This window comes from Conger conger, chromosome 2, assembly GCF_963514075.1.
Source record: "Conger conger chromosome 2, fConCon1.1, whole genome shotgun sequence".
Taxonomy (NCBI): domain Eukaryota; kingdom Metazoa; phylum Chordata; class Actinopteri; order Anguilliformes; family Congridae; genus Conger; species Conger conger.
In genome coordinates, this window is record NC_083761.1 from 26,559,841 (window position 1) to 26,574,946 (window position 15,106).

Consider the following 15,106-nt stretch of genomic DNA (forward strand, 5'->3'; position numbering starts at 1 on the left):
AGGAACCTTTTTACCTTCTTACACTTCTGGTGCCATTTTAAGCAATCATTTTGGACAAAATAGGGCCTTTTATAAAACTGAAACACTAGATCTCTATCTCTCAACATTTCCTGTCTCCTGTTTGTACTATTTACTTTTACTTCTTTATTGTCTATCTTCTTCACATGATTTCTACTGTTTCTGTAAGAAATGTGAATGTAAGAAAGGATTTGAGCAACCTGTCCCACATGTTCATTTGTCCAGTGCTTAAAAATGACAAAGCTTAATTGTTATTTAATAACATTACAAATATAATTAATGTGTACGCTACATGACTGACAGGATCCCTACATCACTGAAAGTTACTGCACACATAAAGGCATTCACGTTTCTTTCTCCCCGCTTGTTCTGAATGCACCTAACATTACTTGTCAGTTTCTCTCAGCAAAAAAGCAAAGAAGCCAGGTTAGCTAGCTAGCTATTTTTTTCTTCTTGTGTTTTTGCAGGAATGAAAAAAAAAAAAAACCCTGACCAGTGCCTAGGCCAGTGGTTTTCACCAGTGTGCCGTGTGGAAAGGTCAAGTGTGCCTTGGAATTTTGAAGGACCGAATGCATTTTTATATAGCCTCATTAAAAAATAAATAAAGTGAATTAGACAAAGTGTATCAAACTGTCCCTGAGCAAGGCACATAATCCCTAACGTGCTGGTTGCTGCCAGTCGCTGTTGGTGTGTGAGTGTGTGTGAATGGGTGAATGTGAAACATCAATTGTACAGCGCTTTGGATAAACACGCTGTATAAATGCAGATCATTTTACCATTTACCCATTTACCATTGTGTTATTATCATGGGCTTACTATGGCACAAATATTAAGCCTATTTTTAACAGAATTAATGCAAAACACAAATTTTGAAATACACTGCATTCCAAAAAAGCAATATTCCATTGGCGAGCACTGTGTGTGTGTGTGCTTGTGTTTGTATGTATACCTGTTCCCTGTGAAAACTGATATTAATGTTTTTGTGTGCCCTTTTTTATAAATAATGGTCTAATTTAAGTGAGCCTATATATGCTGATAATCATTGACAGCCTGGCGTAGCCTTTGTGCAATATTGGGCAAATCTGACGAATAACATAATGTGTGTGATACTCTTCATAATAGGTTACTGTGATTTTAATTTGATGTGCCTTGAAGTTCTGGTTTGATATCTGGTGTAACTTACGCCCGAAAAGATTGAAAACCACTGGCCCAGGCACCTCCAAGGATGTCTCTGAAGGACAGTGGAACAAGGAGTATCAATTTTTCTATTTTAGAGTCAGGAGGACGACTAGGGTGAGACTAAGTGAGGGAATTGCTTCTGCACAACTGTCGGATCTGGAAAAACCTAAAAAGGTGGTTATTGGGCAGGGAAATTTTCTATGAAAGTTCAGCAAAGTATAAAAAGACCACAGACAGGTAATGCCTCTCTTGAACAAGACCCAAAATGTGGAGTCAAGGCAAAAAGGCTCAAATAAATGATTATTTTGAATTGGAGCTAGAGTAGATGATCTATGTAGGCCAAAATGCTGTCCAAATCTTACTTTTATGGACTGGGTTTATGCTAATACTGGTGGTAGCCAGAAGTAACTTCAAACAAAGCATAACGCAGTGAGTTCCATATAGGCCCAATTTTGGCATGTCTCGACCTTCTAATGATTGACCCAATAGAGAATTTTCTGAATGTGACATGCCCAGTAATACTGAATGAAATTGGAGAGGGCCAAGCTACTCATGTCCTTGGGAAGCTGGAGAACTGCTCGCCAGACCAGTCGAAGCTGGCCGGAAGATGACAGTAACACAAATAACCAAACATTACCACAGTGGTATGCAGAAGAGCATCTCAGAACACAAAACACATCAAACCTCTAAGTGGATAGGCTACAGCAGCAGAAGACTTAATACGTCTAAAAAATGTATACCTACTAAAGTGCTATATCTGCGACCGCAAACAAGTTGCAATAGAGCAAATGTTTTTGCATTGCGACTGTTTCCTTAATAAATGGCCCTCAGTTTGTTTTGGAAAAAAAACGATCAAGGATTGTGGAACAATAGCTCCAGATTCTTTTGAAGGGATGTTTCTTAAAGGACAAAGGACAAAAAAGGCTAAATTGAAATGTTCTCTCCAGTGAATTTAGCACACCTATTAAAGTTATAACCTCAGGTCAGACCATTAAAAAATAAATGACACCACAAGTTGACGCATCTTCTTTGGCTGAACGAGTTTGAACCACTTTTTTTGAAGCACCAAACATTGAAGATGTAAAATCAGGGGTTGTGTTCACAATTAATGGGAATGTTCTAAATTTGGACATTTCATGGCTACAGAGAATGGAGAATGGAGAATGGCTAAATGGTGAAATTGTATAGCCCTTTCTAGCCAAGAGAAAAGGTACAGTGGGGCAAAAAAGTATTTAGTCAGCCACCAATTGTGCAAGTTCTCCCACTTAAAAAGATGAGAGAGGCCTGTAATTTTCATCATAGGTACACATCAACTATGAGAGACAGAATGGGGGGAAAGAATCCAGGAAATCACATTGTAGGATTTTTAATGAATTAATTGGTAAATTCCTCTGTAAAATAAGTATTTGGTCACCTACAAACAAGCAAGATTTCTGGCTCTCACAGACCTTCTTCTTGAAGAGGCTCCTCTGTCCTCCACTCGTCACCTGTATTAATGGCACCTGTTTGAACTCGTTATCAGTATAAAAGACACCTGTCCACAACCTCAAACAGTCACACTCCAAACTCCACTATGGCCAAGACCAAAGAGCTGTCAAAGGACACCAGAAACAAAATTGTAGACCTGCACCAGGCTGGGAAGCCTGAATCTGCAATAGGTAAGCAGCTTGGTGTGAAGAAATCAACTGTGGGAGCAATTATTAGAAAATGGAAGACATACAAGACCACTGATAATCTCCCTCGATCTGGGGCTCCACGCAAGATCTCACCCCGTGGGGTCAAAATGATCACAAGAACGGTGAGCAAAAATCCCAGAACCACACGGGGGGACCTAGTGAATGACCTGCAGAGAGCTGGGACCAAAGTAACAAAGGCTACCATCAGTAACACACTACGCCACCAGGGACTCAAATCCTGCAGTGCCAGACGTGTCCCTCTGCTTAAGCCAGTACATGTCCAGGCCCGTCTGAAGTTTTCTAGAGAGCATTTGGATGATCCAGAAGAGGATTGGGAGAATGCCATATGGTCAGATGAAACCAAAATAGAACTTTTTGGTAAAAACTCAACTTGTCGTGTTTGGAGGAGAAAGAATGCTAAGTTGCATCCAAAGAACACCATACCTACTGTGAAGCATGGGGGTGGAAACATCATGCTTTGGGGCTGTTTTTCTGCAAAGGGACCAGGACGACTGATCCGTGTAAAGGAAAGAATGAATGGGGCCATGTATCGTGAGATTTTGAGTGAAAACCTCCTTCCATCAGCAAGGGCATTGAAGATGAAACGTGGCTGGGTCTTTCAGCATGACAATGATCCCAAACACACCGCCCGGGCAACGAAGGAGTGGCTTCGTAAGAAGCATTTCAAGGTCCTGGAGTGGCCTAGCCAGTCTCCAGATCTCAACCCCATAGAAAATCTTTGGAGGGAGTTGAAAGTCCGTGTTGCCCAGCAACAGCCCCAAAACATCACTGCTCTAGAGGAGATCTGCATGGAGGAATGGGCCAAAATACCAGCAACAGTGTGTGAAAACCTTGTGAAGACTTACAGAAAACGTTTGACCTCTGTCATTGCCAAAAAAGGGTATATAACAAAGTATTGAGATGAACTTTTGTTATTGCCCAAATACTTATTTTCCACCATAATTTGCAAATAAATTCTTTAAAAATCAGACAATGTGATTTTCTGGATTTAGTTTTTCTCATTTTGTCTCTCATAGTTGAGGTATACCTATGATGAAAATTACAGGCCTCTCATCTTTTTAAGTGGGAGAACTTGCACAATTGGTGGCTGACTAAATACTTTTTTGCCCCACTGTATTCCATAATAACAATTGTTCAATTGTATTCCTTCAGTTGCTTTTAGTGTTTTTTAGAAAAATAAAGGAATAAAGGGATTATTTCATCAGCAGCCAAGCACATTGTTTAAGGACTTGATTCCTCTGAATGTTGATTCAAATCTCTGGGTTCTCATCATTGTTGTAATGAAATGGAAATTAATATTATATTTAGAGCACACCATGAGTCATTAAAACTTTGGAGAATTGCACAAAATCTCCATAGAACTTGGAATAAATGGGCCATACATGCACCAATAGACATCTCTCAGAACAGTTATGTGTTAGGGAACCGATCGGAACCAATCGCACACTCAGGGATGTCGTAAATGGGATCAGTAATTTCTGAGATACTCAAACCACCCTGTCTGGCACCAACAATCATTCCAAGGTCAAAGTCACTTAAATCGCATTTCTCCCCGATTCTGATATTTGGTCTGAAAAACTCAGATGAACTTCTTGACCACATCTGCATGCTTTTATGCATTTTGTTGCTGCCAAATGATTGGCTGAGTACATATTTGCATTTACCAGCTGGTGTACAGGTCTGCCTAATAAAGCGGTCACTGATCATATGTTTTGCCTACACAAATGTAGTTTGGCGAGTTCAACAATTACTGAAAAGTGCTTGCCAAACTGTTCACTGATAAAACAAAGTTTATGACAAATATTGAATCCAGCTGTATTATTGGTAGTAGTAGTAGTAGTAGTAGTAGCAGTATTAGGCATACCTTCAGAGTGACACTGTGTATATACAGCACACCTTTCTTTATTATAGGATTGGCAATAGCAGACATCTGGACTTACAGTTAAAGAACAGAGCTGAGTTTGTATGAAATGTACAGTATCACAATTGAACTCAGCTGAACTGGGAGAGATAGGAGATGACTTTTGCTCCTCCACAGTGCAGTCTGCCCTGCTGTCTGTCGGTTGCAGTCACAGGTTGAAGTCCACACCTTTTTGAGATTGTAAGGGTTTGCTAATGTGTGTGTGTGTGTGTGTGTGTGTGTGTGTGTGTGCGTGCGTGCGCATGAGAGATGCTCTGTCTCTGAAAGTGTGTGGGCAGTGCTCAGCTTCTCTGTGAAAGTCTCACACCTTGCTGCTCCTGGAGGAACACTGCCAACATGTTACCTCACACCTTGCTCCTGATTATCCTCACCCTGCGGGCAACTGGTGCCCAGGACACCGAGCCTCTGATTGCAGATGCCCCTGAGCCAAGCAACCCGGAGCCTGTGATTACAGATTCACCAGAGCCAAGCAACCCAGAACCTGTGATTGCAGACGACCCTGAGCCGAGCAACCCAGACCCTGTGATTGCAGACAACCCTGAGCCGAGCAACCCAGAACCTGTGATTGCAGACGACCCTGAGCCGAGCAACCCAGACCCTGTGATTGCAGAAGACCCTGAGCCAAGCAGCCCAGAGCCTGTGATTGCAGACGTCCCTGAGCTGAGCCAGGAGGCCTCACAGGAAGAAGAAGAAAGCTCAGACTGGGGCCTGAACACCCTCCGCGGCAGCTTTGAGGCCGTCAATAGCTACTTTGACTCCATGATGGAGCTGCTGGGAGGCCGCAATGGCGTATGTCAGTATCGCTGTAAATACGGTAAGAACACTAATGCCTGTTTATCCTTTGATCTTATGTTGGATCTCTTTGCTACGAATGAGTGCCATTCTTCATCGCAGTATAGGTCAGCATGTAAAGAGCGCACCAAGGTTGTGTCTCAATGAATGTCCTGAAGTCCACTGTCTCACAGTGAATGTCCATGCTATCTCAGCGAATGTCTGTCTTTCAGTGATTGTCCCCTCTCTGTCTCAGTGAATTAACACACTGTGTTTCAGAAAATATCTGCTCTGTCTTTCAGTGAATGTGCACTTTGTGTCTCATTGAATGTTCACACTGTCTCAGCGAATATCTGCTGTCTTTCACTAAATGTGCACTTTGTGTCTCATTGAATATCCGCTCTTTGTCTGTTTGAATGTTCACTCTGTGTCAGCATTACTGGTCCTGATGGAGGGAAGATTCTTGTCTATGTGACAAACTGATCAAACACATGTCTCTATGGTAACCACAGTGCACAGAGATTGTGTAGTGGGTATATGGGTTTGTGTGTACAGATTGTGTAGTTAGCATGTAGAGATGGTATAATGGATATACTAGTTAGTGTGCAGAGAGTGTGTACTGGGTATACAGGTTAGCCAAGTAGAGATGGTGAAGAGGGTATACTGGTAGTGTGTAGAGATGGTGTAGCAGGCATACTGGTAGTGTGTAGTGGGTATATTGATTAATATGTGGAGAGGGTGTAGTGGGTATATACCCTGTAGAGCCTGTAGATAATGTGTCATTTCTACAACGTATTAGTGTTTTGAGCGATATGAAAAGTATTTAATGTGCAGTATTAAGTTTTCCTGTATTAATTTTTAAGGCACATAATTTTGCTTTTGGGGCCTGAAGTTGTTTTACTTTTTTATTTCATGCTGCTGATTTCATCAGCATTGATGATAAACTGCTTAAAGTTGCCCAGCATACAGAAGTGGACTCTGCTCTGGGTGTGAAGTGTTATCCTTGCTTGTTTGTTTTCACATGCTGATCCAATAGGAACAGACAATAGTTTTGTGGGTGCACTTTGACTTCCAAAATGACAGCTCCCACAATACTGCTCCAGGATCAGAGTTCTGTATAGTAACAGTATAGTAATTAAAATTTCAGTAACTACCATGTTCCGCTTCTACGAACTTGTATGTATTTGAACGTTAGATTTTTTTAGACCTTTGAAATTGTTGATGTATAAAGAGCACAGTTGTGCAATTTGACAAATTGAAATATGCTTCCACAAAAAAATTCTGAATGATAATCATATCCTGAACTATCAAAACTCTTCTTAAAAATAATTATTTTTCATTATTCACTTAATTATGACACATTAATTATTATTCACAATACCCCTCTTACTCTCCACTCTACTTCCCTCTCCCTCTCTCTTCTTCCTCTTCCAGGAAAGGCTCCTCATCCTCGCCCTGACTATATAACTCCAGAACCCAATGGCTGCAGCTCCTACTTCCTGGGAGTGCCTGTTCCTGAGGGAGTGTGTACACATAAAAACCTGTGAATCTACACACACCAAGGGTGTAACTATTACAACTTAAGGGGGGGCATTTATAACTAAGGATTTCTTGTTTTCAAACCCAACCTCCCCCTTTTGGATTCAGATTCATTGATTAGGTGGCCAATCACACACCATCTTCCAATCTGTGACACACACACACACAGCATAGTGACTTCTGTCTCCCATGTTGTGCAGGTTGATATGGGAATCCCGGCCATGACCAAGTGCTGTAACCAGCTGGACACGTGCTATGACACATGTGGCTCCAATAAGTATCGCTGTGACTCCAAGTTTCGCTGGTGTCTACACGGAATCTGCTCTGAACTCAAGAAGAGCCTTGGCTTTGTGTCAAGAGTCGAAGGTCAGTCATTCTCCTGCATAAGCGCATTTATATAAGATGCAGATAGATGGACAGGTCACAATGAGCAAGAAATAGATATTCCTCACAAAATGACATACATTCCTGAACCAAAGCAACAAGCTGCTGAGGGAAGTACAGTAATGAGAGTGGGGAGTTCTTAAAATGAGACTGCATACATGTGAAGTGTGGTGTCCTTTCACAGAAGTTGTCGGCATGCTACCCATACAAACATTATAGTAGCCATAAATGGATGGACTGCAGAACTTCTAATGTTTATTGAAGCTGATTGCTGAAGGTCTACATGAGTCTGTGGAAAAGTTTTTGATCCCCCCTCTTTCTCTCTCTCAGCATGTGAATCAGTTGCTGATACCCTGTTTAACACCGTTTGGACTTTGGGCTGCAGGCCTTTCATGAACAGCCAGCGGGCAGCATGTATCTGTCAAGGAGAGGAGCGAGACGAGCTTTAGAGAATCTACCTCCCATTCAGTCCTGTGGCGTAATACAATGCTACATTATACAATGCATTACTGTATATACACAGAATAACAATATAACACAATGTAGCACTACAACATAACTCTCAGTCAGGTAAATCACGATATCACATTCTGTTATATTACATGCTGTGCCAACATAACACTGTAATGGCACTGCATAAAACATGCAGCATGCAGATATTAGATCTTTACGCATTCACACAAGAACTCACTCTGTGTTACACATGGGGAACTCATTTTAGGTGTAAAAAATATATTTCCTCATGATAATATATTACTGTGGTAATATAAATTACGATATAATTGTGAGATGTATACATTATGTACAAAGTAAATACAACTACTTTTACCATGCATTATGTGTGTATTTCATTTTGTATTCCAATTACACATTTACTGGAACACAGTACAGATCAGCCTTACGTCCTTTGAAAAGTGTTTCAAATTAGGGTTAGTGTCAGGAATATGGTTACATTTTAATGTTATGACAAGACTAAGGTGACTATTAGTGGCTTGGGAAAGGATTAGGGTAATTTTAGTTATTGAATACATTGACTTCAAATTCCCTTCCTTGATTTTGAAAAATTTGTATTTTATCCATCTTAATTTAAAAATCAGACATTTGACTTACTGGGCTAGAAATTGGGGCTATGAAATTAAAACATTTAACCCTTTCGGTTACACACCCAATATGAAGTGGCTCAACCCAAATCCCAAGAGGTTTTGGCTTTGGTTGAAAAAATTGTGGTTTCACGGTAGTTAGGTTTGAGTGCCATCTGGGACTGAAAGGGTTAAAATATGGGTACTGGTTAGGATTAGGAATATGGTAAATGTTATGGTTGAGGCAAGATTAGGGTTGTGTTTCACACCATCGGAAGAGAAGGGTAAGTCTGTTTTTCTTTTTTCTTTTTGTTGGCTGGTAGGGGTGGTCAATTGGCTTTGTGTCACCTAGATTCAGTCAGTGAGTGTTCTTCAGTGTTCTTTGCTCCAATAACGCCTGTCGGGTACCCTCTGTGCACGCCTGTGATTGGGTGTCTTCTGCACATGTGTGGCTTGTGGCTATTGTGTGAAGAGAGTCAGTTGGCTGACATTGCGTGTTCAGAGGAGAAGTGCCTTGTCTTCACTCTCCTGAGCTGGCAGCAGGGGGTGTATGAGAGCACGCTTGCACATAGTTCACAAATTGGACATGCAGAATTCATTTTCCTACCACAAAACGGTACCTAGTGCTCTCTGTTCACCGAAAAACGAGATATTATCTTGCACAGCATCAGCCTGGTCTTGAAAACCCAGATCGTCTGCCTCTACTACATGACCAGGAAATGTATTCCACACAATGACTACCACAGTGACTACCCTCTGTAAGACATGCTTCCTATCGTTTTTGCAGAATTTACCTTTTGCTCATTTCCATTTATGTCCCCTCATCCTGCTGATAGAATTCAAGACAAAGAATATCTTGTTCACTTTGTAAATCCCTTTTATTGATTTAAAAGACACCCTCAAAAAAAGTCTCCTTTCACAAAACTGCATCTCAAAGTGATTAAGCATCCTCTTAAGGCTTTCCTCATAAATTTTATGAGGAAATATTTTCCTCATAAACAAGATTACTTTAAAAAGAGACGGGAACCCATGAAACATATTAATCCTACTTCGACAACCAAAGCAAAACGCCTATACCAAGGCCAGAATACATGCAACAACATAACACCAAACCTACTTCGACAACCGAAGCAGCACGCCTATACCGAGGCCATAATACACTAACCTACCAAGGGCAGTTCTAAAGGGGTGGCCAGGGTGGCCGGGGTGGCCCCCCGCACCCCAGTGCCACCCCACACATAGTCAGTCTGCTTTTACCAAAATAAAGTTTTTGTTTCCTGTTTTGCTGCCTTCCAAATGTGCATAAAAAGCTCACCTGTCAGAAGCACCAATCTGATTTGCACTTTGGCTGTTTTTACAAAGATCTTTTCCACATGCATGACGCAAAAATGTACGCCAAAAAAGCCAGAATCACCTGGACATGACATGACAGCTTGCAAGCTTGTATGGTGCAGTCTGTAAGCCTCTGAACTTTATTTTGCTCTTGTCGGTGTGACAGGTTGAAATATTTAATATGTTGAGGTAACGTTATGGTTGAAATATCATTTAAATGTCATAATTAAATAATATCAAACTAGTTAGCTAGCTGACATTAGCTAACTTTAGCATTAGCTGACTACACTGAAGATGAGTGACTAGCTAGCCAGCTGGCTAATGAACCTTAGTCTCAACAAGAACTAAATTGCTTGAATGCTGTGTTTCTTTAATGTAATATGGCCCCCTTGTGTACTACTAGCTAAATCAGCTAAATCTACATAGCCAAATCGTTAACTTATCTAGTTAGTTAGCTAAGGTAACATTGTAACAGATGGTTTGAAAGAATTTGTGTATTTACATAGTAACATTGTACCCACTGTGTAGGTGCTGGTACATAATTATTATATTCGTTGGACATTTTGTGTGATATGTTGATTGATGCAAGTACTAAGATGAAGTGCCTGGATAAGTAACATGCATCACTGCTTTGGACAAAGCAGGAATGTGTATTATCAGCATTTTAATTAATTTAATTAATCATTTTAATCATATTAAGTTATTGTAATAAATCTCAGGTACATCATGATACACTCAGTTCATGGTACTCTTCTTCTCAGATTGAAACAAGCCTGTAAATAATGGTATTATGTTGGTGTACCATGGCAGGGATTGCTCTACACCTTGTAGTTTGTTCTGCAGAACACAGTCCATGACTTTAATGGCATTAAAGGTACAATAGGTAAGATTTCTGTGTTAAAACATTCTTACAAGACCATTGTAAATCCATTCCTATCCATTCCTAGTTCTTAAATTCCGGTTTCAAATTGTACATTTGACGGCGGCACGGATGGTGCAGTGGGTAGCACTGCTGCCTCACAGCAAGGAGGTCCTGGGTTCGAATCCCTGTCGGTGTAGTTTGCATGTTCTCTCCGTGTTCGCGTGGGTTTCCTCCGGGTACTCCGGTTTCCTCCCACAGTCCAAAGACATGCAGGTTAGGCTGATTGGAAAGTCTAAATTGCCCGTGGGTATGAGCATGTGAGTGAATGGTGTGTGTGCCCTGCGATAGGCTGGCGACCTGTCTTTCACCCAATGTATGCTGGGATAGGCTCCAGCCCCCCTGCAACCCTGTTCAGCATAAGCGGGTTTAGATAATGGATGGATGGAATTGTACATTTGTCTGGCCGTCAAATGTATCAAACCATTGTACAGTTGTACAGCAATTAAAGCTCATTGGTTGAAAAATGGTTCCATTGGCATTCTGTGGGCTTATCTGATTGTTTGTGTTGCTGCCCAAATTGCACTCCAGACAAGCGATCACTGAAACTCTGTATACTATTGCTTATTATCTAAGCCAAGACTACAAATCTAGTTATAAAACAATACCAGTTTGTTATCGGTAGCAACAAGCAAATTAGCTATAGTTAGCTTGAAGAATTTACAAATATCCATACATATTTAGGCAATACGAACATAGTAACAATTGCACAAGCGTTGTGCTTCAGGTGGCCATTTGTACATTCGGTAAGCTAACTAGTAATTGCTAATTTGCTTGTTATAACAAACTGGTATTGTTTTCTAACTAGATAAGAAACAGTATACAGAGTTTCAGTGATTGCTTGTCTGGAGTGCAATTTGGGCAGCTACACATTCCTTTTGTCTCTTTACATGTTCAATCATCCTTGAACCTTTATTTCTCATAAAGCAACTATAAGGTAGACTATCATATCTTAGTTATATAGCCAGCTAGTTACGCAGCCACATAGCTTGCTTGCTCAAAATATAGTTGGTTAGCTAAAGTGAAAACTATAAATAGTGTTGTGTAGCACACCAATGTTCATTTTCTTACTAGAATACTACGAAAAGACGACAAGCTCTGTTGCGTTTGTCACTGTCAGCTTTCCAAAACAGTGCACGAGAACACTGAACTGTATAACAATGATTTATATAATGCGTTATATTCATAGACTGTGGAAAGCATAAACAGTATTGTGGTTTTAGGTTGTCTGTTGTTGCAATTCCTCTCTGGACCGTTAGGAGTCGGAAATTACCTAATTGTACCTATCTTTAAATATGGTCAAATGATTTGTTTTAATTCTGCACTAAAATTAAAAAGGTGAATGTGCAGATGAGGTGGATCTTACACATTCCCCTGAGTAGATCACGGACCGCTGCGTGTTCCACTCCCTGGACCGTGAACCCCATGATCAACAGCAGGTCAGCTTTCCTGCAGCTTTCCAGATGTTCAATTGTTGGGTCATCAAGGAAACCTTCTAAATCAAATTCCATGGCAATGTATCCAAACAAACCATGTTGTTCAAAAGTAAAGAATTGTCTCGGAGTGCCGACGGGGTGTTGTCTATACCATGCAACTGCATTACAGAACCTTGTAGTTGCACTGATCGTGTTCCAGAGAGCCAATATAAAATGTAGATGATAGCAGTACAATGTGCAAATACTTTTGTACACGTATGCAATTGTGAAATGGACAAAAATGGTAATTCTAAGTAATTCAAAGAGTTTTAATGCTTTCTAACAGTATATGCTATATTGATTGACTATATTGATTGAAAATTGCACAGTGAAATGCAAATGCAATGCATAGTACTATGCCCTCCACCAAGTCTATAACAAATCCCAAGCTTGCTAGTTTATAAGTTGAAGTATTCTTCAACGGTTCCAATTGTATCTATATGGTCACGCTAGGACTTGGAAACCGTACTGTCCTATAGGGTCCTTGTCCCTGTGTTCGATCTTGTTGTACATAGCTCTGGATAAGAGCATCTGCTAAATGTAATGTAATGTAATGTAATGTAATGTAATAGACCTACTCCCAGGCACCATGCCCCCCACAGGCCGGCTCTATTCCCTGTCTGTACCACAGATTGAGACTATGGAGTACATTAGTGTATCCCTGGCTTTTGGGCTCATCCGCCCCTCATCTTCCTGCCTGTTTCCTCCACGGGTCTTTCTCCGTTCACCTGCTGCCTTAGCTACCAACTGCCGCTCTTTCCAGAGGAAGAAAAGGATGTGGAAGTCCCTATGGCATGGCTCCTGGTCCGTTGCGTGCACCAGCTGTGGAGAAGACACCCCTTCTTACGGTCTGCCACAAGCTTGCACCTTGGTTTGTGGGTCCCTGAGTGCCACATCCTGGACCCCTCCCTCATTAGAGACTTTTTAAAATGTAAGGTAAGGGGCCGTGACACAACAGGCTAAGATGCAGCAGACTTGCGGTTGCAGTTTGTTGCAGCTGGACACCGAGGACCGGGGTTTGATTCCCAGTCTCCTGCCAAAAGCCAAGTTTGGCCGGCTCTCGTGGAGCGGCATAATTGGCTCGCTGCTCCAGAGGGACTTGGCAGGGTCAACAGCACTCCGGGCACCTCGGAAAGAAGGTGTGTTGTTCACAGATCGCCAGATCCCTTTGGGCCGCCGAGGGACGTGGTGTGGGGGGTGTATCCCCCAGCTAACACCAATTGGATTAGATAGGGTACAATTGCCTACCAAATTGGGAGAAAAGTGGAAAAATCTGAAATAATTTATTTAAAAAAATAATAAATAAAATAAAATGTAGTAGCCAATTGTACCTTATCTATTCCAATTGCTCTTGTGCTAGCTAGGGATACACAGCCTACAGCCTGTCCCTCGGTGGCCCAGATGGGTCAGGTGATCCTGAGAATGTCACACCTTCTCCAAGCCACATCGTCCTGCCCACAACTGTGATTCTGAGGCATCCGGGGTGCTGTTGTATACGGCGATCTCACTAACCCCCCTTGCTAGTGGGGGGGTCCTCCCTCCGCCCTTGGAGTGGCGATCCAATTATGCTGTTCCGTGTGAGCCGGCCAAACTCAGCTTTGGCAGGACCAGGAATCAAACATTGCATTGCATTTTGAACTCCCTGAAATGGCTGAAGATAGCTAGAACTTGCTAGGACTAGCTTGTCGATTGCTAGTTTAGAATAGTTTACAACAGCCTGACAGGAAGTTATACACAGCCATGATCTTTCATTCTGACCAATTTGTGCATTTTGTCACTGGTGGTGAAAGCACTTAAAAACCACATTTCAGCGAATCACATCAAAAATCAGTTATAGTTAGTCATTTTTTGTAAAGGTTTACTCCGTTTCAGGTAACCGCTTAAACATTTAACCATTCACATCCCTAGTATGAGTAGAGTTCTCATTTATATTTGCAAATAAAACCTTTATTTATACTGGCCTTTTATGTGGTGCAGATACATACATACATATATACAGTGGGATACGGTAAAAATGCAAAATCCCTTTGTCAGCCATCAGCAAGGGAAAAGCCAAAGAACTGTAAACTAAAAAATAATACTAAAATTCAATAATACAAAATAATAATTTACCCTGGTACTGACGTAAACTTTATTTTCCAACATGTGCAAAGTAGTGTGTTTCATTAATAATTCAATGGGATCAACCAAAGTCTTATATTTTTGAAATAAAAAATAGATGTCCCCCAAAAAAACAAGTTTCACAATTATTGGTTTACTGCTTACCAGCCCTGGCAAATATCCTTGGGTTTGTGCTTATGCACCCTTCTCTCCAGTTCAGACCACAGGTTTTTGATAGGATAAAGGATCTAGGAGACTGAGATAGCCATTGCAGAACGTGGATGTTGTTTTAACTATTGCTCTGTGGATTTTGATGTTTAGAGTCATTGTCCTTCCCGAAATCCTCCTACGACTCCAATGACTCTAGCAGAGACAACCCGATTTTTTACTATTTGAATTTGAATTAATTATGAGCTTTGATCTTAAATAGTGCCCCTGGGCCACGAGCAGCAAAGCATCTCACATCAAAGTTCCATTTTGGTCTCATGTGACCAAAGCACTCTCTTCAAGTCATAATTCAAACATGTTCATGTGCAGTTCCTGTAGATTAACAACATTTAGTAAAATTGTATTTGTTTGATTTTATTTACAATAAATATTAGGGGTGCCAATAATTTTGACACTTGGTTTTCATTTAAAAAAAGATTACTTTCATAAAAAAATATACAAAGACATGAGTAAATGTATATATT

The 15,106-nt window shown here is 40.9% G+C and overlaps 1 protein-coding gene across 1 annotated transcript; it reads left to right on the forward strand.

Annotated features, from left to right (window-relative positions):
- The first annotated feature begins 5,088 nt into the window (after positions 1-5,088).
- Positions 5,089-8,342, forward strand: LOC133122517 (group XIIB secretory phospholipase A2-like protein). Its single transcript, XM_061232523.1, has 4 exons — positions 5,089-5,629; positions 7,021-7,109; positions 7,326-7,491; positions 7,840-8,342. Exons 1-4 carry the CDS (start codon positions 5,152-5,154, stop codon positions 7,956-7,958), a joined length of 852 nt encoding a protein of 283 aa, XP_061088507.1. The 5' UTR covers positions 5,089-5,151; the 3' UTR covers positions 7,959-8,342.
- Positions 8,343-15,106: the final 6,764 nt, after the last annotated feature.

Bases quoted from the DNA above. Each gene is read 5' to 3' on its own strand.
- LOC133122517 (XM_061232523.1), top strand. From the start codon at position 5,152: ATGTTACCTCACACCTTGCTCCTGATTATCCTCACCCTGCGGGCAACT. The intron at 7,110-7,325 runs GTGTGTACACAT...CATGTTGTGCAG, and splicing joins GAGTGCCTGTTCCTGAGGGA to GTTGATATGGGAATCCCGGC. The intron at 7,492-7,839 runs GTCAGTCATTCT...TCTCTCTCTCAG, and splicing joins CTTTGTGTCAAGAGTCGAAG to CATGTGAATCAGTTGCTGAT.